The sequence below is a fragment of the Calypte anna genome, chromosome 19, assembly GCF_003957555.1.
Source record: "Calypte anna isolate BGI_N300 chromosome 19, bCalAnn1_v1.p, whole genome shotgun sequence".
NCBI classification, from domain to species: Eukaryota; Metazoa; Chordata; class Aves; order Apodiformes; family Trochilidae; genus Calypte; species Calypte anna.
The window spans coordinates 10787848-10810747 of record NC_044264.1 but is presented as its reverse complement, the minus strand read 5'-3'; the positions used below and the strand labels follow the sequence as shown (position 1 = coordinate 10810747).

General features: G+C 52.9%; 1 protein-coding gene across 5 annotated transcripts in view; it reads right to left on the bottom strand.

Moving 5' to 3' along the window:
* Nucleotides 1–248: 248 nt before the first annotated feature.
* RAP1GAP2 (RAP1 GTPase activating protein 2) overlaps nt 249–22900 on the bottom strand; it is a 39017-nt gene continuing 16365 nt past the window's right edge. For 4 of the 5 annotated variants that reach the window (XM_030462345.1, XM_030462347.1, XM_030462348.1 and 1 more), the window contains 23 exons: nt 18126–18222; nt 15096–15131; nt 14649–14693; nt 14255–14287; nt 13752–13961; nt 13183–13286; nt 12570–12648; nt 12313–12366; nt 11701–11784; nt 10740–10840; nt 9993–10122; nt 9736–9891; nt 9508–9579; nt 9036–9122; nt 8813–8947; nt 7163–7300; nt 6681–6799; nt 6261–6374; nt 5678–5795; nt 5435–5561; nt 4176–4255; nt 4033–4071; nt 249–3900 (listed from right to left, as the gene is read on the bottom strand). In XM_030462345.1, coding sequence (XP_030318205.1) covers nt 4063–4071; nt 4176–4255; nt 5435–5561; nt 5678–5795; nt 6261–6374; nt 6681–6799; nt 7163–7300; nt 8813–8947; nt 9036–9122; nt 9508–9579; nt 9736–9891; nt 9993–10122; nt 10740–10840; nt 11701–11784; nt 12313–12366; nt 12570–12648; nt 13183–13286; nt 13752–13961; nt 14255–14287; nt 14649–14693; nt 15096–15131; nt 18126–18222 — 2128 coding nt within the window. In that variant the 3' untranslated portion in view covers nt 249–3900; nt 4033–4062. The remainder of the gene's footprint in view (nt 3901–4032; nt 4072–4175; nt 4256–5434; nt 5562–5677; nt 5796–6260; nt 6375–6680; nt 6800–7162; nt 7301–8812; nt 8948–9035; nt 9123–9507; nt 9580–9735; nt 9892–9992; nt 10123–10739; nt 10841–11700; nt 11785–12312; nt 12367–12569; nt 12649–13182; nt 13287–13751; nt 13962–14254; nt 14288–14648; nt 14694–15095; nt 15132–18125; nt 18223–22900) is intronic. The other variant, XM_030462346.1, reaches the window with a different exon arrangement.

Below are 22900 nucleotides of genomic sequence, written 5' to 3'. Positions count from 1 at the left end.
TTGCGCGGAGCTTTATGGGGCACTAATTCAGTTCCAACACAGCTCTGTGGACCCAGTCAGGAGCATCAGTAAAGATGTCCTGATTTCCACCCTCTTGCTCTTTGAGCCCCTCATGCTGTGGCTCTCCTGAGCTCACCCAGATCCCCCCCAGGAGTGGCTCAGCCCTTTTGCAGGGCTGTAAAAAAGATCCTTGCCTATTCCCCAAGACCTCAGTCTCGGCTTTATGGACATACATAATGTAGTACACATATGGACACAAAATATGTTATTTATTGTGAATTTTGCAAAGACACATTTAAGCAACAAAATATACATTTGTGAACCTTTAGTTTTATACATAACAAATACAATCTGCTACCATAGCAATAAATTAAATGTACATTATTTACAACAGACATAGGCCACCAGGAACTACAAAGCACTGCCTCTCAACATAAAAAATAAACTTTATCAGATACATTTCTTCAAGATTTATCTTCACTCTATAAACCCTCTTCACATTCTAATGATATAGCTTCAGCATTTCCCTTTGCAGGATATGTGCAGTGCTACATTCATTTAAATCATAATGAAAGCATGCTGTGGGATGGGGGAAATGATGGACCCTGCCAGCTCGAGGGGAACAGGAGCTGGAACATTGCAAAGCAACATGCAAGGTGGGACCTGCAGAGGTGCTGAGCTCTGGCCAAATGCATTTACCAGTGCTAAGCACTTCTCACAGCCAAGCCAAAGGCAGCTGGGAAAACTCAGCCCTGGTTTATAAGTCCACTCATGCCAGCAATGTATCCTGGCCCCTTCACCTGCCATTCCTAAAGACCCTCAAAACACTGTAAAGAAACTGAGTTTGTGTTTGGGATCCCTGCTTCCTGCTCAGAATGAAGGGAGGGGGAAAAAAAAAAAAAAAAAAAAAAAAAAAAGCACTTTCATTTTGTGCTTAAGTGTAAACCTGTGCTTGACTCAGTGGGAGTTCCAGGATGCCAGTACCTAAGTGCTTTTCTGAAGAAAAGCCCGTAGAAGCAGGGGCTGCTGCCAGCTCTGCACTTCTGTGTCCCTGTTCTGCTGTGTGCTTGAAGCCTGCAGAAGGAGCAAGCAGGGGACCAGGACCCCAGTGAGAAGGGGAGGAATCCCCTGCCATAGGAGAGGCCCCCCCAGGCAGTCGGAGCTGCCTCAATCTCCCCCAGCCACCTTTTGGAGCCCTTCTGCTCCCTGAGCAAAGTCACTTCTGAGAGCAGCAGAAATTGTGTGCATGTAGAAGGTGGGGATCAGAAAGGAAAATGTACTGCCCAGTCCTTTTAGTGTCAGTCAAGGATCCTTTCTGTTATACACACACACACGTCTATATAAATCCATTTTATGTATGTATATGCTGTGTGTGCTGCTTCCAAGCACAAGCCATTTTGCAGTCTGTATATATACAGGAACACCTTTACCTGCTGCTGGAGTGCAAAAGCCTCTGCAGTTTAACATGATGGTTGGTCAGTCCCCAGCACTTCCAGGGGACACTGTGGGGGCTGGAGGAATCATGCCAGGCACACCCAGGCAGGAACTGCACTGGAGCCAGCAGGCAGGAGCTGGGAAAGACAAGTCCAAAGCACTTTCTCCCTGGAGCTTCTCACTGTCCTGTTAATTCTATTCCAATAATTCTACAAACTAATCCAGATCAAAAAGGACAGTCACAGTTTCCAGTAAAACAACAACCAAACCCAAAAATGAAAAAAACCAAACCAAAACAACCAAACCAGCTAACAGTAGCCACTGCACCATCTGCTGAAAGATCTCATGGAGATCAGCACCCATGCGAATGACGTCTACAGAATCAAGCAACTTCTCAGAGGCAAAAAGCAAAACCAAGAACAGACCCTCGAAGTAAGTTGTTGCACTGGTCAGTGTTTCACTGCATGGCGTAGGAAAACCAGACCAAAAGCTTTTAAGAGGAAGAACCAGAGGTGGGTTTGAAAGTGCTACTAAAGCATCATGAGACAGAAGTGCTGAACAGCAAAGTAAGGGGAACCTGAGACATCAAGAGCGAGCTGGGGACTGGCTGCACACATGGTGCTTTGCCTCTCCCAAAGAAAACCTCACAATTTAAACTCTATGTAAATACAACTCACTGAAAGCAGGAGGGAGTGTCCTCACTGGTGGTTATTGGTATTCACTGGTCCTACACTGGGGAATTAGTGCCTGTGAAATTGTTCTCTGCCTTGTCCTCAACAAGTTTTCCTTCTTTAATGCCATTCCTCTCCTGTTGGGGCTACAGTCTTTTCTTTCCAAATGGATAATGACCTTCTGAGCAGGAGCACCCACCTGGAGCTGGTGGTCAGGCTGTGGGTGCCATGTGAACCCCACAGAGCAGAGCTTTTGGTTTGGCTTTGCTCTGCACTGGGGGGAGGCAGCAGGAGCAGGACAAGGGGTGGTTTGCTTCTACAAGCCCTTGCCCAACCAGGAGGAGCATCCTGGCAGCAGCTGCAGCACCAGGCAGGTCCTGGACCCCTGTGGCTGCACCAAGTGGTGCCTAAAAGTGGCTACCAGCTCCAGCTGTGCCCCTGGCAGCTCCAGCTGGGCAAGGCAAGCTTTGGCACTCCGAGTTCATGAGGAATCACAAGCTCAGAGAACTGCCTTCACTAGAGATTGAGAACCTTATGCCATGGGGGAATTTGCAAAGGTCCCAGGTGGCACTAAGGGGGGAGCATCTCTGCAGTTTTGCGGTGCAGCTTTCAAAAACTGACACAGGAAACCTATGAGAAATGTGAAATTCATGGACAGATTTCAGTAAACTTTGGACAAAGATCCATGAAAGAGCAGAAGGATTTCTTGGCATGTCAAAAGAGGTATTTTTTTAGAAAAGGGATTTAGAGGGGAGTCAGCCTTACAGAATTCATAATCTTCATCCTTCAAGACAAAAGCACATTCAAAAGCAGAGGGACAGATTCCGTAAGGTCTGGAGCAGCCCAACACCACCCAGACCCATGGAGTTTGACACATTGGCTTAACTGGTGATCCAGCCCAGAGGATAAAGCAGAGCCACCAGGTGAATGCACCATAAGCACCAGCTTCAGTGTTTAGATCTACTACAGCTTTAGCTTTGGTTATTCCTTCCCAGGCCTGTGCTCAGAGTTCCAGGCAGGGAATAGTGGGGAGGCTGAATAAACCATTTCTCAAGCTGCCCTGGTGACTGGCTTGGCTCCCCCAGGGCTGGTTCACATACCCTTCTCTGTGCCAGAAACTGAGTAAGGAGAGAGTAAGGATGGAGTGAAAGGCTGCATCTGCCCCAAAAGTTTTGTTGTGTAGGCAGGGAGCTGTGGGGGGGCACCTGGAGGGAGCTTGGGAGCTGCTGCAGCCCCCAAATCCTCCCAGGCAGTCCAGGGAGGACTTTTCCCCTTTGTCCCTGCCCAGAGGGGATCGACAACCAACGATGGGGCAGGGAACTTCCTGGGGATGAAGCAAACACCTAATTTTGCCTTTCCAAAACCCAAACAATAACCCCATTTCCCCACTGATAGTTACAAATAAAGCATGGAGGCACCTGAACAGTGAGGGGGCCATCCTGCTCCCTCTGCCCAAGGGGGCCACAGCCCAGCAGGGAGGGGGGGATGGATGGCACCCACAAAGGCGCAGCAGGCAGGAGATGACACAGTTGTGGTGACAAGGAGAAGATGTGGCCCTTGGCCACGTGTGTGCCAGGCAGCCAGGGACATGTCTCCTGCCGTGGAGCAGAGGGAGGACTTGGGTGAGGGTCACCTGGTGGGAAGCTGGCACATCCCCTCGGGCTAGGGGTGCAGGCGAGGTGAGAGCTGCTTCCTGCCACAGGGGTGCAGCTGGGAGGGGACGGCACGACACTGCCCACCCTGCAGCTTCCCACAGGATGTTGGCGAGTCTTCCCTTTGCTGAAACAAAAATTCTCTGCAAAGAAGAAAAGGATGAAGGTGTGGGAGGCTGTGGAAGGACACTGGCACTCCTGCAGTGTCTGGAGAACACACACTTGGCTCAGAGCACACTGACAAACCATTCTGCCACACTGCCTCTCACACTCACCTCCCACACGTTGGTGACCTCTGCGTCCTGTTAGTGGCTCTACAGGAGGAACAGAGCACGAGTTGAGTTGCACAGAAAGGGACAAGAAGCAATAAAACCCCATCCCTTACCTGACTGCCCCCCAGCCGCTAGGCAGCACCTACCGAGCTGGAGCTGCTGTGGCTGAGCTTGTCAAAGCGAAACTTCAGGTTCGACCTGGGGGAGTTTCTGTTCTTTGTATCTGCTGAAGAGGGGAAAAGCAAAGAAGAAAAATAATAACCTTCAAACAAAAATATTTGTGGAAACTGTAGGGCTGACTGCAGCTCACCAGCCAGGCACTTCAGTAGTCTGTCATGAGCACCACCAATATTTAGTCTAGCTTGGCTGAATGTTTGGCAAAATCTGTACATTAAATGTTTTTGATGGAGCAAATTGAGACTTAATTACATTTCAGAGTCTTTCTACTGGAAATGCCACTGAAAAGGCTAAAAGAAATGACTGATCCATATAATGTATGGGTGGATTTCCATGTTCTTGGCAGGAAAGATACAAAATAAACACTTTAAACATTAAAAAGGGCTGGTTTAGTAGTTCAGAAAATCGCTAATGAAGCAAGGAGGAGGACCTGTGGGGTGCTGAGATAGAAAAGCAAGGCTGCCAAACTGTTCTCTGAATCCACCCCCCCCGACACTGCACTCGAGTATGGAGCTGCTCGGGGTGGGCTTGTGCCCCCCCCCCCCCGGCTGATCCATCCTGTTGGTATTTGGCCCACGGTGCTGCCTGAGGAACTCAGCTGGGGTAATATGTGGGCACGGGGCTGCAGACATCCCCCAGCGCACCACCACCGCAGGATGCACCAGCAAAGAGCCCCTTGCTGCCAGTTTTACCCCTGCTGAACTGCAGCTCGTGTTGCAAATCGCCCGACTAAAACGGATGGAGTCGGCGGCAGAGTGAGTTAGCAGCTGGGACGATGTACCCAAGACCGGGGGAAGCTGCTTGTTTATTAAATAATTGGTGAGTCATGGCTCAGTCCCTGGAGACAGCGAGTTTCCACGACTACTGCATATGTCTGCCAGGGGGAGGGAGGAAACAAAGCCGCAGCAAAAGCCACCTCTGCGCTCTAATTTAGAAGGGAAACAAATTCCCCGTGAAAATACAGAAGAAGAGCACATGGAGCTGTCTCTACAGATCAGCCCCGTCAGGAGGGGGGTTTCGGGAGGAGCAGCCCATGGGATGTCTGTCCCGCCAGGGCCAGAGCGGCCGCTTCTCCATCCCATCACCTTCAGCACCCACTCGCAGCCCCGTCAATGATGGGGAGGGGACTCCTCTGTCCCAGACCCCATCCCCACCCACCACAATGGGACCTCGGGGGCTTCCAGGGGCTCCAGCAGCCGAGGCAGAGGAGGTGCTTCCCGCTACGCACCTGTGGGGCTCCTGCTCATGATCACGGGGGTGGCCGCAGCCCCCACGCTCGGGCTCTCGCTGCCTGGCGAAGCGCCGTAGATAAAGACGTCCTGCTTGAAGGGCGAGGCGGTGGACGGCTGGCTGCCCTGCAGCGGGAGAGAGCAGGCACGGCTGGCTCACTGGGGACACCTCCCCCAGCCCCATCCCTGCCCGGGGGGCGAGCAGGGCCGCGGGGTCCCGGCCCGGACGGTTCGGTGCCTACCACGCTGTCATATTCCTCCAGGGTCTCGCTCTCCCCCGCTGTGCTGCTGAAGCTGCTGGTGCTTGAGGAGGACCGGGAGATGTTTGACCTCCCATTCTCTTTCAGCTTAATGAACGTCCTAAGAAAGGAGAAACAAAACAGAGGGCAGGCGGTTGTCACTCAGGAAGCCTTCAGGCTGTGACAGTGGGGACAGACCCCCCCGCGCAGCCCTGGAGCAAAGCAGCTGCCACAGGGGCAAAGCCGGGTGCTGCTGAGAGCCACCATCTCCAAGGGCATGGGACAAAGCAGCTGGTGGGTTCTACCAGCAGCAAGTCTGGGGCAGGTGGACTGCCCATGCAGGGAGGGACGGACAGCCACCACTGGCATCCCCGGCTCCCTTGTTTGGACTGCTCTTGGCTCTTCCTCCTCTTTCTAAACATGGCTATTTTCAAACCTGCGCGTGAATCACCAGAATCCTTTTTTCATCCCTTAATATCAAACTTATTTATAGTAAAACTTTAGTTTGACAAATTTCCTGATGGTCTTTCAGCTGTGGTGTCACTTGAACTGTGGTTAGAGGAGGAGTGGTGTCCTGCTGGTTCACCTGTCTTTGTTGGGGCATATTTCAGGGGAGCTGGGGTTGGATGAGGTTTCAGATTTCATCTCCTGAGAAGAATGTCCCACATCTGGTGCCTTCTGAGCTCCAGAAACACTGTCACTGAGGGCAAAAACGGACAAGTTTCACAAGTTATACAAGAAACTTAAACAGGATGGTCAAATTATACTCCCCAACACCACATGCTACACTGTAAGAGTACAGATGGTCTCTGGATACCACTACTTCGATTTAAAAGAGTGAAGGGATCCAAGACACCATCCTCAAGCACAGCAAAAGCAGCTCTCCTTGCTGCCTTGTGTGGGAAGGGGAGGGAGTGCCCCAGGAACAGCCTCCAGCACCCACCAACAGTTCTCTAATGTTGAACACACAAAAGGGGTTTTAATCCAAGTTACCAGTCTGACTCACCACCTTGTCCTGCTCTCCACCTGGCTCTCAGAGCTCGTGTGCAGGCGGGGGAACAGCCCCGAACGGCGCTTGATGGGGCTCCTGGACTGGTTCTTGGCAGCAGCTGCTGGAACGGGGGGCTGAAAGCACAGAACAGCCCAGGCTGGAGACCAAAGCTCCTTCCTAGAAGCCTGTAAGACTAAACATCCTATAGGGATGTTGCCTGTAGCTCTCAGCCTGTGCATGTAGAAAACATGTAATGCCAGAATTTCCTTTATATCTTCTTTATACTTTAGGGCAGAAAACCACAGGAAGCTAATCTTTGAGTCTTCCACAAAGCAAATGCAGCCTGAACACAGCACTCAAAATCAAACCTTCTCCTTGCCCGTACACTCATTGCCTGAACAGGGAACTGCCAGACCATGCCAGTGAAGCACAGTGCCCTGCCAGGCTGGGGTGGGAGAGAGGGACAGCAGGACAGGGGAACATGTGGCTGCACTCACCGAGAAGGTGGTCTTGGTCACCTCGCTGGTGTTGTGTACGATCCCCCCACTGAGGCTGCCTGGGATGCTGCCACCATGGTGCTTCTTCTGGCTGCCCACCATTGTCTCCATGGAGTGGCTGCGCACCCGGATGGCTCTCTGCAACCAGAGGGGACAGGGCACAGCAGATCATTACCACCCCATGCAGCACACGCCCAGCCCCAGGCTCCCCCTGGGCCATGCCCTGCCTGGTCCTTGCCTCAAGAGCTGGTACACACCACCAGCAGTCCCACCAGTAACCCCAGCCATCACTGGGCCATCTCTGCAAGCAGTGGTGGCATTGTGTGGGGCCAGCAGAGTTGTGCACACTGCAGCAGGAATCTGCCACAGACCCCAATACTCTTCTGAGTGCTCACACAGGACCTGAGCTATTTTTAAAGTCAGTTGTTGTCCCAAGTGCTTACAATACAACCATGAGATCTTTTGAAAGTCTGGCATGCACTATGAAAAGCAGCAGTGAAATGCACAAGTTAAAAAAAAAGCCTATACTAATCTTTTAATTACTGTAGTCTCCATAGCAACAGGAGCCCGAACAAGACTGCAATCCCAGTGTGCCTGTTACAAGGAAGTTTCTTTTCCCAGCTCTTCCTTTGGAACTGCTGCCATTCCATGTGCTGCACCATGGCCATGTCTCTTCTGCAGCCCCCTGAGGCCATCTCAAAGGAAAGAGCATTTGGAGGGGACAAGCCACCCAGGACCAGATTACTGCTGGCTCCAGGAACACTGAGCCAAGGGCAGCCCTGCCCCTGTCCCTGTCTGGGGGAGCAGGAGCTGCAACCCCAAGGCCTCACCAAGTCCCAGATTCTGATGGGGACCACGACCACCCCAACAGCCCCTCGCTGTCCCCTCCAGCCCATCCAGGAACAAAAATCAAGCAAGACTCCATCAGACCTCATTTATTAGGGCCAGAAACTCATACAAAAGTGACAATGTTCGCAAATAGCAGTCAGTGGCTGGTGCCCTGCAGGCCATGGAGCCCCACAGACTCCGCACCTTCCTGGGGGTGCCAGGGCGGGAGGTGAAGGCACCTCCTGCTCACCAGAGCCCCGCAGGCTCTGCTGCCCTCAGAGCGGCTGCTCCAGCACCGCAGGGCCAGGGAGAAAGGGCACAGGGGACCGGTGGGGACGGGGGTGCTGTCACCACCTCCTCTCTCCAGACAGTGCGCGGTACAGTCCATAGGCCAGGACACAGCCCAGCAGCGCGGCCCCGAATCGGCGGGGTAGACACAGCCCAGCCCGGAGCATGGAGCCCACCACCGGCCCCGGCACCCCCTGCAGGGCCAGGAGAGCACAATCTGCCTTCTGGCACATGCCAAGAAGGGTTATTTAGCATCACCGCCTCATGCCCTGAACGCTGTGACTGAGGACTGCTTGCCAGCTCCACTTCTACATGTCTCCAGGTGGTGACATCTGCCAACATCACAACCTTGTCACCTGTTCCTGCTTGAGCTGGGACCTGCTTGGGTGCCCACTGGTGGTGGTGAGCTCCTACCTCCTTCCATTGCTCTGCTCTCAGGACCTCCTCTCATCCTCCAGCATGGCCCACCCACCCCTGCCACTACAATGTGCTATGCCAGCTCAAACTCTGCTGTCGGCCAGGGCTGGGGATTACCTTGAAAGACTCCAGAAAGCCTCCGTGACCCCCATTCTCCAGCTTGTCCTCCTCAGGCCCCAGCCCCAGCATGGTCTGCGTGTGCCCGTGGAGCTCATCGTGCAGGTTGTCCAACAAGGCTGCTCGGGTGCGGTCCTAGAGGGCAAGAACGGCCTCACCAGGGATGCTGAGGGAGGGGGCAGCAGCCTGTTACCCCCAGGCAGGGCTGGGTGTGCAGCGTTACCTCCAGCTTCGCAAATTTGTCAGACTTGCAGCAGGCGTTCTCAGCATTGATGAGCTTGGTCAGCAGGAACTCCCGGAACTCAGGGCCCTGTGGGAGAACCAAGGTGGAAACATCCACTATCATACAACTCTGCCTATTGCTTGTCTTGGAGCTTCACTGACCCAAAACCTGAGCTCACAGCACCCTGTAGCCCCTTCCAGATGCGGAAGCATTGGTGGAACCCACACACAGGATGAGGGGGTGTGGGGCCATCACCTCCTTACTGACATGGGTACCCCAGGAGCAGAGCCTTGCATGGATTACCCCGTGCCCACCCCACCATAAACCCCATGGACCACACTACAAATCTAATCAAACACACAGAAGTTTCAAAAGTGACATTTTTCCCAAAGCAGGCGTGTGTAGAAACATCTTAGACATACATATCTACATTTTTTATGGCTTGGAACATGCTTACCATCTCAGCTCTTACCTTCTGGAACACTGGAGGGCTAGGCAGGGGCGGGCCAAAGGAGGGCACATCTTCCCGGGCAGTGACAGACACCTGCAGAGCCAGGAGAGACATTATTCCCCAGGGTGCAGTGGGGTAGCCCCAGCACATCCCTCCCTCCCCAGCCCTGCTTTCCCCAGGGGTTAACCCTGCACAGCTTTTCACACTCATTCTTTGTGGATTCTGGTTCCACACATAAGTGTTCCTCACCTTGTAGGCTGGGTTGTCTGCCATGGGGTTCTCCACCTGCACCACGATGTAGGCATGCAAGAAGTTGGAGGCGATCATGTCTGGGACAAATGGAGTGTTCTCCTCTTGGAAGATGATGGCCACAATGTCATTTCCAATGTGCCTCTTCCTCTGGAGCTGAGACAAAAGGGAAAGCAGGCGGTGGGGAAAGCCTCAGGGCTGGGCAGCACCAGCACATCCCACTCAGACACTTCTGCATGAGGAAGCTCCTCTCTTACCTGTTGTGTGTCTCCTTCGGTAAAAGGCAGCTTTGTAGAGACATGAAACATTATCTCCCTGTCCCTGAACACCGTGTACACAGACTCCGCTCCCGTCTGCCCATGGCTGACATCCAGACCTCCTCGAAAACTGGAGACCAAAGGAAAGGTGGGGAGAAACAAAGAAATATTAATTGGAAGCTTAGCTGAGATCACTGGTGTCAGTCAGGGAACAGGGCGACAGAACAGACCAGCTTGTTTATCTTATCTGGTAGCAAGCACATGGGAAAGAACAAACCGTGTGCCACGTGCTGCGACCTAGTATCATGGTCCCCAGTCTGAAGCTCAGGGTGTGTGGCAGAGCAGTGCCAGGGTGGGCTGCCCGTGCCTGCCCTTCACAACCCTCCCCAGTCACAGGGTCTGCCCATCGTGGTGATACTGACTGCCCTGGGGGACATCGTGGCTGAGCCTGTGACAACAGACAGGGCCCCTTCCCATTCCAAGCTCCTTTCACCCATGGCTGAACATACCCAGATTTGCTCACAACCTTAAAACTCCAGGAAAAGAAGTTTTTCTCTCTTGGCAGCTTTTTTTTCTGGAAAGCTCCCCCAGCTTTGAAAAACAAGCCAAAGCTATATTTGCCTCAGCTCTGTACATCCCGCTCATGAGTGAGATGACTCCTGTTCTCACACGATAGTTATTTTTACACAAGACATGGTCTCTCACTAAATGTATTTGTAAAAAAATAATTTATTTTATTTAACTTGCCCTTTGAAGTCCTGGAGCATTATGGTATCTCCCAGAAAACTTAAGAAGTTCTTAAAGGCAGCACTCTCTTCGTTATTGCCGAACAGCTCCTCCTCTTGGGTCTGCAAAACATGAGGCACATCCTTGGAGTGACCCAGCCCTGCCTGCTCCCAGGAGGGAGTCTGGCCATGGCTTTTACCAGGTGTCTGTCACCCCCACTCTGTCTCAGCTAAGTGGGATGAAAGCCACCATCACCCGCAGCCACCAGGCACCATGACAGATCTGAGCCCCTGGGGATCTCCTGGTGCTGCTCTTCTGTCACGCTACAGGTGGTATGGACACAGCAACCAGGGACAGCACAGGTAGCTCTAACGTGAAGGGTCCCTTTGGAATACACGTTCTGCATCTCACCCTGCTCTGAGCATCTTCTGAAAACCAAACCTTGCTACCAGCGAGAGCTGCCTCGCAAGAAAGAAACCCATCATTAATTATGGCCTTGCCTGAGTTACTCAATTCAAAGCAAAATGCAATATGTAAAGATAATTAGAGCACCTGTCAGAATAATCTTTGGTGAGTTATAGGACTTGGCTCCTTCCATGCTTCTCACCCAGAGTCCCCCAGCTAATTACAGCATTTTCAGCAACCACATACCCCCATAGCTCGCAGTCCTCCAAGACAAGCTTAACTGTTCCATCATCTAAACATATCTCTGATTAAAATACCATGCCTGCTAAAATCCATTTTCACATCCCCTTTTCCCTACAGCAGCCTGTGGGATGCTTTGCATACTGCATTTTTTCAGTTACATCATTTTTAAATGGGTTGAGGAAACGTCTGAGCAGCAAGACACACATTATTAGTGAGGACACTTGTGTAACACGACATGTCACACGAGAGGATCAGCTGCAGGGCTGTCTTTGTGTTTGTGAAAGGCAGAGCACCAGCAAGTGGGGACGTGCTACACAAGCATGGGAGGACTCACCTGCCGGAACTTCTGATAGATCACGCCGAACTTGAATGTGTTGTTGACCTCATGTTCATCATAAGACACTAGCATCTGGGATGCCTGCAGTAGAACAAAATATAAATCATTCCATTTAGTAGTTCAAAGCCTGAGATCCAGAGAAGCAAACCCCACTCATGGCTCCACTTGGCACGTCTGCCATCACCCATAGTAGTGACCCACCTGACCCACTTCTCTGGGTTTCAAACAAACCTCAAGGCATCAAACCAAGATCCAGGCTGCTTTTACAGCTCAGAGATGGTCGCCTTCCCCTCCTTCCCCACCATCTGAGCACAGATTAATGTCAAAGTACCACCAGGCCTTGCAGCTGACCATAGGAGATGGTGGTCTGCACATGCCATCAGATGGCCATTGGCTAACCTGCTGCCCAGGAGCACATGTGGCACCTGCAGCCACCACGGCTCACATCCCCTTTGCAGGCAGGTACAACAGCAGAGCACCAGACAGATGCAGTACAAACATCCCTGCTGTGGGTCAAAACAGCCCTGGGATCTTGCAGAAAAGGGCAGAATTAACCCATTCTGACCTTCACTGATGAATACGTGACTGGCTCAGGGCAAGTTACCTCACCTTGGGGTACAGAACCGGGTTAAACTTCAGCCCAGAGGCATCGTCACAGAAGGCCTGGGGCAGGAGGAAAGAGCAGTCAGTGTTGTCACAGTGTCACACACACCACCTGCCAAGCAACCCTGAACCTGAGAGCCCAGGCACTGCTGTCCATCTTCACCCAACACTGGCCAACACCACCCAGTGTCACCCAATGCCACCCAACGCTGTCCAAGGCATCAGCTTTGTGGCAGGTATCCCAGTTTATCCCAGAATTTTACCTTTGCAATCTGGGGGATACTGGGAAGCTTGCTAAATCCTGCCAGGGGAATCCTTTCATGCAGTGTCTTCACCTTGGACCTAACAAAGAAAGAGAACCGAGCAGGTGTTGGGCAGTGCCTAAGGTAGAGCTGCCTGTGAAGCCTCCCCGTGAGCACACGGTGATGCTCTGCCGGCTGCTGGCAATGAAGTGCTGCCAAATTTGTTGAGCCTGGTTAGAAAGCAAAGGCTCCATTTTTCTTCTCATTTCTGCAGCTCTTAAAATATTCATAGTTTGGACGGAAGTGACACAAGGGTTCAGCTGTGCTGGGTGCTGTCAGCTTACAGGGGATAGGGAGAGATGTGACTGGCATTATCCCATGTCACAGAGAGCTTTACACTCAGTTTCAGTGGGTTTAGCAGTGGATCAAAGGCTCGTGTTCATTATCAGGGTTCAGACAGCCACAGCAAAAGGACAATGCTGCTGCTCCCCACTCCAGCCCGAGCCCCCCTGGTGTGACAGCCAGTGAGCTGCCAGATCTGCTCCAGCATTTACAGGAGAAACAAAACAGGATGCTCAAAGAAAAAATATTTTGTTAAACAAAACTCTTTTTTTGTTTTTTTTTTTATCCATACCTGAGTATAATCCTTAAATATTCAGTGCCATCTGCCTCCTCACACTTTATAGAAAGGATCAGATTTCCTAGGCTGCTGGCTGTACAATAAAAATTTAAATGATCCTAAAAATAGAAAACAGCAGGTCAGCAGCAGGGGAGGCAGCTCGCTGATGGCAAGGACATTGCCACCAACAGCCAGGAGCAGGGGACTTCTCTGCCACCCCAACTCCCTCCTATGCCTCTTCATGGGCTTTAATCCCTCTGCCCATGGACTTTACCCTCTGCTCCCAACTTTGCTCAGAGGGAGAAAGAGGATTACAGGGCTGTGACCATACCGTATCCCCATGTCCAGTCAAGCTGTGGGTCCCCACCAAAGGGGTGGGCTAGGAGCTGCTGTGCCCACCCTGTGCCCTGTGTGCAGGGACATCAGTGTCACACCTGATCAGCCACCAGTTCTCTCCTCTTTTTGAAGTGAGGGAAGTTGCAAAACTTGCCCATTTTGCTTCAATTTTAGTTTTGTTTTTTTTTCTTGGGGATGAGGGTGCAATTTTCAGCTGGCCACTTGCCCCCCATGGCGTGGGCACCCACCTTCCCCAGGAAATGCTTCCTGTAGGCTCTGGCCTCTCCCTTGCACTCCAGCTTGTAGCCATAGGTGCTGGGGCTGAGGTTCTCCTCCTCCTCCTCACAGAAGCTGCTGTCAGATGAGGTGGGCGTGCCGAGGTTCTCCGGGTCCTCAATCCAGTACCCCCCGAACTGGGGCAGGATGATCAGTGGGTACGGGCTGCCCTTTTCCAGGATCTGCAGGGACAGGCACCCAAGAGCACTCGGGCAGCATCAGGGGGTGATGTCAGCCCATGTCCTGACCCCCCACAGTCCCCTCCCACAGCAGCCCCCAGCCCCTCTCTGAAACCTCCTCTCTCTTTTAGAAGGGGACATGGGCTACAGAGGAAAACCAGCATCACCAAAGTGGGGAGGGGGAACATGCTTAGCATGGCTCCTCTCAGGAACCAGATCACCACCGGCTCCCCCCTCATGGGCACTTTTGGTACAGGACTGGTGGGAAGGTGTTTGGGGAGGTTGGGGGCACCGACCTCATCGATGCTGGGGTATGGGATGTAGTCCTCCTGAAAAATGGAACAGAAACACCACGTGTGACTGCCTGCTCCCCACCAGCTGTCCCCAAAGCCCACAACCCCACATGCCCAGCCCTGTCTGTCTCTTGGTCCCCACGGGGCTTGGTGGCAGAGCCCAAGCACCTCACACAGCTCATCACAGGAACACATGGGCTGGGACATAAAGTTGGATTAGGGATTTACAAGCACCGTGCTCTCTTTTCACAATTCACTTAGTGCCTTGTTTTTAGATAAAATTTAAATCCTTTTTAGTCCTTCAAGTAACTGTCTCTGACAATGCTCAATAGAGCTCTGAGATAAGGGAGGGCACTTGAAAAAACCCACATCAGAAACAAAATATAACAAAACAAACCTTATGTTTTTGGCTTCCAGCCCTCTGTTCTTCAAGTTTTGGTGCCTGTTTGGACCAAAATTAATAGATCAAATAATTAAGATGTTTTCAACAACACAGGTGAAGCCACAAGAGTATTCTGTGACACACAAATCACTCTGACACAAACACCATGACAGGAGGAGGTTTCAGCTGGGACTATAATTTTTCAGGTGCTTGCACAGCACCAGACAAAAACTTCCCCCTTTTCCATTCCAGCTTCACCCTAATTTCTCTGGGATGGGTTCCCAAAGGGAATCCTCAGGCTGGGCTCCCAGGGTGCTGGGGCTGCAGCAACCCAAACCATGGCACAGCCCCACCAGCACGTCAAGTGTAGGGGGCTGGGGGTCCCTGTCCTTGCAGCCTCTCTGCCAGAGCAGTCTGGGGTGGGAGATGTCCCCTGTTACTGGCCCGCATGCTGCTGCTCACCTGCATCTTTTCCAACATTTCGAAGAATTCTGCAGACTGAAAAAGAAAAGAAGGAAATCTCCTGTGCAATTAAGGCAGATGTGAGGTGAGCTAGCCCTCAACAGGGATGGGAAGAGGAGACCCTATCCACAACCAATGACCTGTACCCTCAAGATGCCCTGTTCAGCCCCACCACCAGGCAGGGATGGAGCCCACAGCCACCCCAGGCTGCTAGGGCTGGTGGCCGTCCCACAGTGAGTGCCCCCACTGCATCAGGAACACAGGAACACAGACCAGCACCAAAACACTCACCTTCGGAAATCAAACGAGTCAAGACTGATTGATCTAAACATGCACATAAATACACGAGACCTCACCAGTGCTCCTCCCAGGTCCTGCACTTTGTGAGTGGTGAGACCTGGGCTCTGCCTTTCCCCAGCTGTGGAAGCGCTGCCACTGCTGGCAGGGCTGGTTCACGGGCTCTGTGCCAAACAAACTAAAGAGATTAGCGAGGCCCAGGCTCCAATTTAAAATCCCATGCAGTTCCTCTGGAGCACAGCATGGTTCTGCAGCCAGGAGCCTGCTCCCACTGGGAGCTGCCTTGGGGCTGGGCAGGCACCAGCTGCCATTCCCCTCGGTCCTGACAGGATGGTTGGATGCAGAAGATGCAGGTTTGACCTGAGCAACCAGCATGGGCATGGCCCCACCAGCATGGGTACAGCCCTGCTGTAAGACACCAGCCCCCAGCCCACTAGGCACTAGCACGGTCACCCCTTGGGCATGGAATTGACTGAGTCTCAGCCAGACGATCCCCCACCTCACCAGGCCTCTCCTGCTCTCAGGTACAGACAAATAAATCATCTGCTCAAAATACAGCAGTATATAGTGAGGCACTCCCAGAAAACCAAGAGTGGTCTCTTCAGCAGACACAAAGCTGCAGCTCTGTCCCTTCTGTCCCCATCCTCCCCCCAGACCATACCTGCTCCCAGCCAACTTCTCTGCCTGGGTATGGGGCTCACAGCTGAGAAGAGGGAGGGGCTTTGGTGGGCTCTGTGGGTCCAGGTGGGGAGAGCAGAAAGTGGGATTAGCATCAACTCTGCTGTGAAACCATTTGTAAATGAGGGATGTGAGATGTTGAGCAGGAGGGGTCATGGTACCAAGCAGAAAGGCATGAGGGAGTGATGTTTGCTGAACTCTTACAATAGACTGAGTTTCTCAAGAGACAAAAAAACAGATGAGGAGATGAAAAAATGAAAATCAGGCCAAAGGAAAACCTCAGAGAGATTTTCATTTAATACATGCAATGAGCAAAGGTCAGTTTTAAGGCCTGAGCAGCCCCCGTGTCTGCCCTCAGTGACAGCAGCTGGGACAGGGGACAGACACTCCCAGCACAGGCAGGGACAGCTGGGGCTCAGAAGCAGCTGGGATGTGTTCCTAGCTCTAGACTAAGCCCTGTTTTTACCTACTGCACCTGCAGGAGGAAGAACAAACCCCAGGCTCAGAACTCTGTGGCCAAGGCTTCACAAAGGCTCTCCCTTATTTTGATCTTGTTTTAGCTTCCAGTTTATCTTCAGGTCTGATGACTCAGTTTGCTCTTTGAGTCAATTAACACAGTTCCCAGGTCCCATTCTGCCAGCAGCCAGACCCAGAGAACCAAACCACGCAGCAGCTGTGGGGCCACTGGCTCCAGCAGCACAGGCACAGGGGTTCATGGGGCAGACAACAGCAGTCTCTGCCCCTCAGTGACCCATCCATATTCAAAGTCAAGCTTTGCTGGGCCACAAAGATTTTTTTAATTGTGGTGGAGACAATTAGAGCTTGTGGCAGCAGGCAGGAAGCCACGTCACCTGCTGTGGGCTCAGCCAGCAGGAGAGGTGACACCCACCCGGGGTGGCTGGGACTGTCTGCTCCAAATACAGCCAGCAGCTGCTGCTCAGATGCAACCAGAGGCACCAGCAGAGCAGCAGCCACTTCCCTGCCACCTCCATCAGGACAGCCCTGCCTATCATCCTGAATAATGACCTCAGAAACACCAAATACTAGACCCAAAATGTTACACTTGCTACCTCTTTCCTGCTCCCACGTCTTCACCCCTGAGCACACGGCTCTGGCAGTGTGAGCAGGGATGCACAGTGCCATCCCAGGACTTTGGACAGAAAGATACAGGATTCCTCTCCATCACCACCAGGCAGGGCAGCGGGTGCACAGCCGGGTGGGCAGGAGCATATAGAGCCCATCACACCACCCGAACCCAGGGGAGCGGGTACCTGCGGACCGGGAGCACCCAGAGCAGCAGCGGCAGCACAGCCAGCAAGTGCCTGCTGAGAGGTTTCCAAAGAAAATGACACCCAGGAAGGAAACCCGTCAGGAGGCAGGAGCCCCCGAGGACGGAGCAGAGCTCTGCCCGGCCCTCCGCGGCCGTACAGCACTCACCAGCAGCCCCCGTAGGAAATCCATCACCTTCCTGGAGTCATCCCCAGGCATCAATCAGATGGTGCCTGCCTCGACCAGGCTCCCGAGCACCAGCCCGGCCATCCCCCCCTCCAAGCCCGGACACCTCCCTTCGTTAATGTTTCTCCCAGCCAGAGGCACGGCACGGCTGCTGCTTTGTTATTTCAGAGGGTGGCTCCTCTGGGAGCAAAGTGCCACAAACAGGTTGGGCAGGAAGCGGGTTTGCAGGGGACAGGCAGGCTCCTGCCGGGATGTTCGGCCCCACAGGGGGGAATGCCCGGCCCCACAGGGGGGAAGACTGCGAGGGAGGAGGCAGCGGCCTCCAGGAGCTGCTTCCAGGAAGTGGTGAGAAGGTCCCAGGGCTGGGATGCTGTGCCCTGCCTGGTACCACCACTCCTGGCTGTGCCGCCTGAGCTGCAGCGCAGGATGGGGCCCGCTGCCGGCTGAGCTCCAGAAACCGCCCACGGGAACAGCCCGGATCCGTACAGCCGCTGCGTTGGAAGTGCTGCTCCTCGCCAACTTCGGTTTCCAAACCCGGCACCTCGGCTGGACCACACACCCACGGCATTGCCAGCATGGCACTGCCTGGCACAGCATTACCTGCACGCTCACCTTCATGGTCGGCGGGGCGGTGAGAGGAGGGGACAGCGGCCGCTCCGGGACTGTCACATCCGTGCTGTTCATCAGCTCCTGTTTCCTGAAAGACCAAACGCAGGTGTGTCAGCATCGAGGCAGAGTGACAGGCAGGAGATAAGGGCTTATCTTCTTTGGCAAAGCTGCAGGCACCCAGCCTGCCTCTAAAATAATGTCTTGAATCGGAGAAAAAAAACAGATAGACAGCTAAAAGATGGTAAAAGCTATCTGAAGTACCCCATGCATACTCACGCATGACATCCAGGGACAACCTGGTGTGGGGTTGGCAGGGCCCAGCTGAGGGCCCCTTGGCTAACAGGGCACCTGGCTCAGACGTAATTCAGAGACAGCAAGAGGCACGGTGAGAATAAGAGACCCCAGGAAACTGGGGAACAGCCACCATGCCACAAACCTGCCACAAAAGCCCCTCATAAACCCCCCTAAACCCTGAAAAGGCACAACCTCAGCCCTCCATTGATTATCTAGATCCAAATACCTCATGTCCCTGTTACACCAACAGCTTCCCAGGCAGACAACCACACCATCAGTCACCACAGTACTGCCAGATGCTACTCTGGAAGTCAGAAAATCTGAGATTTAATTTAGTTTCCTCTCATCCCTGCCAGGTTAGTCCTGCAGAATCCGGGCCAACATGTCCAACTGTTTATCTCACAGTAATGAGGTTTGGTTCCCATGGCAGCCCGCCCCAGGATGGCACAGCACGGCATGTATTGCAACCAGGCACTGGTGCCCCCAGATCTTGCCAGAGTGTGCACCCAACCTCCTGCACCACCTGCCTGTGCCATAGGCACAGCCACAGCCCCCCATCCCTTGCTGCCAAGGGGGTAACAACCATGAGCTGGTCAGGGGGGGAGGAGGGGAGGTTTAGGTTCCTGCAGACCCTCCTCAGCAGTGCTGTGCACTGTGGGGACACTGCAGGGACAGATGAGGCACACAGCCCCCTGGCTGGCCTCAGCTGGGATTTGGCATCTTTCCCCCTCTGTGGGCTAGTTTCCCAGCAGAGCTGTGGAGAGCAGCTGGAGCCAGCAGTGCCTTGGAGCCATGTCCCCCTGGCACAGTTGGGTCTGCTGGGGGGGGGCTGCCAGCTGTCAGCCTGAGCTGAAAACATGCTGCACACATGGAGCTGCAGAGCCTGTCACCAAGGGAAGGAAGGGACGAAGGGGATGTAGATCAATAGTTCTCATTAGTCATTGACTAAGGAACAAGAATTAATGGACTCCAGCTGTAGCCAGGGGAACAGTGGATGTATGTCAGGGGAAATTCAAGGCTGGAGATCAAATCCATAAATCTGTCCTGCAGGCACGAGACCAGCCCAGGTGGGACATGGGGGCTCAACATGGCATGGGGCAGGGTGACATAGCTGAAATCAGCTGCCAGCACATGGGGACCCAGCTCACAGACCTCTGGGACCCAGCAGACCAAACCCTCTGGTACTTGTAATTAACTGCTGATTGCCTCCCCTGGAGCCCTGGGTGTGCAGGCAGTGGGTGCCTCACACATTCATATCTCATTTAAGCTCTTTGCATCTTCCAGCTTTTCAGTGCAAGAAATGAATCAAAGCACTGGGACAGTTGTATGGGCAGAATTAATGTCCTGACTGCCCATATTGTTTGTCAAGCTCGCTCCCTTCCTCCTCTCCACAAACTCACCGTGACTCCACTGCTGAAAAACTGCCGAGGATGACAGATTTTTACTGTTTGCTCTTTGACTTTCTAGGACGCTAAAGCACAGCCTGATCTGGAGCAAACCACTCATCCTCTGCTCTCCTCGCTTTGAACCCTGAGCTCTGCCTGATTGCACTAATCTGCAGAGTGGCCTCAAAGGCACAAAATGTATCAGACTTTGCAAAGATTAAAGTTAGAGGGATGCACACAAATAATGTCATTTGATCTGGGTTTTGTAGCAGGTTGCCATAGCATCATATTGTAAGTATTATAAAATCACTCACACAACGTAACAATATGTCCCTCTGTCACATGCTGATGGCTTCTTTGGGCCCAAACTCCTGGAACTGCTCCTGCAATTCTGGGGAGAGCAAAGCAAACCCATTCACCAGCCACCACTTAGAACCGTGTCCCTGCACTGGAAATATGCTACACTGAACTGCAGCCACAGACTCCACCGATTCAGTTTCAGCTAAAGGTCAAGGGCCATCAGCCTGATTCCCAAACAAGTTACCCTCATGGGACAATAAATGAATCATGAGGGAGATTAGCATGCCTTTAGCCCCTGTCTGCTTGCATGGAGAAGCAGTCCTGTGGGATCTCCCATGATGACAATGCCAGAGCACATGGGCACTTCTGCCACGCTCCCACTGTGCAGGCCCCCCCGCTGTCACCCCATCCCTACTGTCACCCCATCCCTGCCTGTACCAACTACAGAGTCTGCAGAGCCCAAACCACAGCAAAGGTCTCCAGTGTTCACTCCAGCAAGGCCTGGGGGACACTGTGCAGCTCCCTGCAGCCCCAGCACCCATCTCCCACCCACTGTCAGGACATTCAGCACACCCAGGGTTCCCTGCAAAGCCAGTAACTGGGCAGGGGAGGCAGCGGGTGAGCATCCCTGCCTCTAACCTGCAGGATGGGCTTGGCAAGCTCTGGGTTGACCTTCCCAAAACGACATCAGCTCTTCCCTGAGTCCTGCACCAGGATGGGGCAGCCAAGAGGAAAACACAGCTCCTGCCTGAGCAACCTGTTTGCTGCCACAACACCAGAAGGCAATCTAGGAGTAGGGAAAGGACAGGGTGGGGAAGGGCAGCAGGAAGAGCTGTCTCCCAGAGCAGGCTGCCCTCCCACCTCTTCAGCCCAATGCCTAATGAGAACTTCTAATGTGTCCCACCTTCTTGTTCTGTTCCTCTGATTTACCAGGCAGGCTCTAAATTGACATGGTACATTCATATAAATTACACATGGTAAGAGAAGATGTCAGCCTATTACCTGACACAGTAAAGGGTTCCACACTTAGTGGCTGGCTCTGCCTTCTGTTGTGCTCTGTCAATTGAACTCAGAGCACGGCAGATTACCTGTGTGCCTATGGTTAATTCTGAGATCAAACCTGGCCTAAGGAGGTGCAAAACTCTTGCAGCAACAGGTTCAGCTTGTCTAGATGCTGCATCCTTGGGAAGGACAGCAAAGATTACTCCATAAATTAACAGTCTCTATTTTTGGACTCATAATTTTTCTGTCCTTGATGAACATCACCTTGCCAGCTGCTCCCTTTTTATTTTTTTAATATTCAGTGCCCAGTGCCTGAAGTTGTCCCAGGGGTGGGAATGGGGCCCAGGCCTCTTGCCTCTTAGCCTCCCTCCATCCTGCTCCCCACTGGCAGGTCCTGCACAGCCACTGGGACCCACAGCACACACTGGGATTCAGCTCCTGGCACTGGTGCAGAGGCAGCCAGGAGCCATCATCCAGCTGCTCACAAACTGCAAAAAAACCAACAAAACCCACATGATTTTCTTGCCACAGAGACAAGGGCACCTGGCAGAGGTTTCACACTTGGAAATGTGCAGCTAGTGCCTGAAGGCAGCACCTTACCCTACCTTTGAACAGCTTTGCAGGAGACAGCAGGCAGGAGAGATCTCGCTGCATCATCACTCATCCTGGGAGGATGTCTGCAGAGGACACAGGCTGCTGCAGGGCTCCCACTGCCATGCCAGCCCAGGGCTCCTCAGACACCCCCCAGACAACCCCTCAGACACCCTCCCCCTGCACTGCTGCAGAGCCCCCACCATGAAACCCCTGCCCTCATAAACCGCTTTACCTCATCATGTCCTGTGCTCAGGCTGGCACTACCAGCCACACTACAAAGTGTTACCTTCTTGCACTGAAGCCTGAGAGTCAGCAAAGAGAAAGCACAGCACATTCTGATCTAGATTTGTTGCAATAAATTAAGTATTTGCAAATTGCCAGTCTGCACCCCTGCATACACACAGGCTCCCTGGCGGCACAGCCCACACCAGAGGGAACCAAAGCCTGGCTCAGAGCAAAGTGACATTTAACTTCCACTGAGTTTGGCTTTAATTATTCCTCTGCACAGATAATAAATATTGTTTGGAACAGTCAGGAGTGTCCTGGACTGATGCAGGCACTGCTGCCAGGGCTGTCCCCGTGGGTCACTACTGCACCACGTACTGCCCACTGTGCTGGGGGGCAGTGGGGAGCTGGCTCCTGCTTTGCCTGCACCTCCACAGACACTGCTGCTTCCCAACTGGACACGGTCTCCCTCTGTGTGGTCTGGATGGGAGAGGGAGGTTTGGTGTACAAGTAAAGGTGGAAAGAAGGTTCCTATCATTTACCAATTTTTCTGCCTGCTCTCCCTTGCAGGAGCAGGGAGAAAGCAGTGATTTCCCACAACATTTGGGTAAACCAGCCAAGGCTCTCAGGAATGTTCTCAGAGCAGAAGGCTCATCTGATGTGATTCCTGACAAACATGAGACAGTGAGACTTGGGCAGCTAGTTCTGAGCTGATTCAATAACTTGCAAGTTGCAGAGAATGGTTCCCAGAAGCCAACATCTGCAACCATGGGCAGAGCTGATGGTGCAGGGAGGAGGGACCCTGACCCTGCTGGGGTACCTGCCCCAGTGACAGTCCCACCAGAACAAACAGGGGTTTGAAACTGACTTCAGCACTATAAAGACTCCACTCAGTGGCTTCGGGAGACAGGCTGCCCATGAGCAGCCCTCACTGGACTGACATCAGCAATCAAAGACATTTTCCTT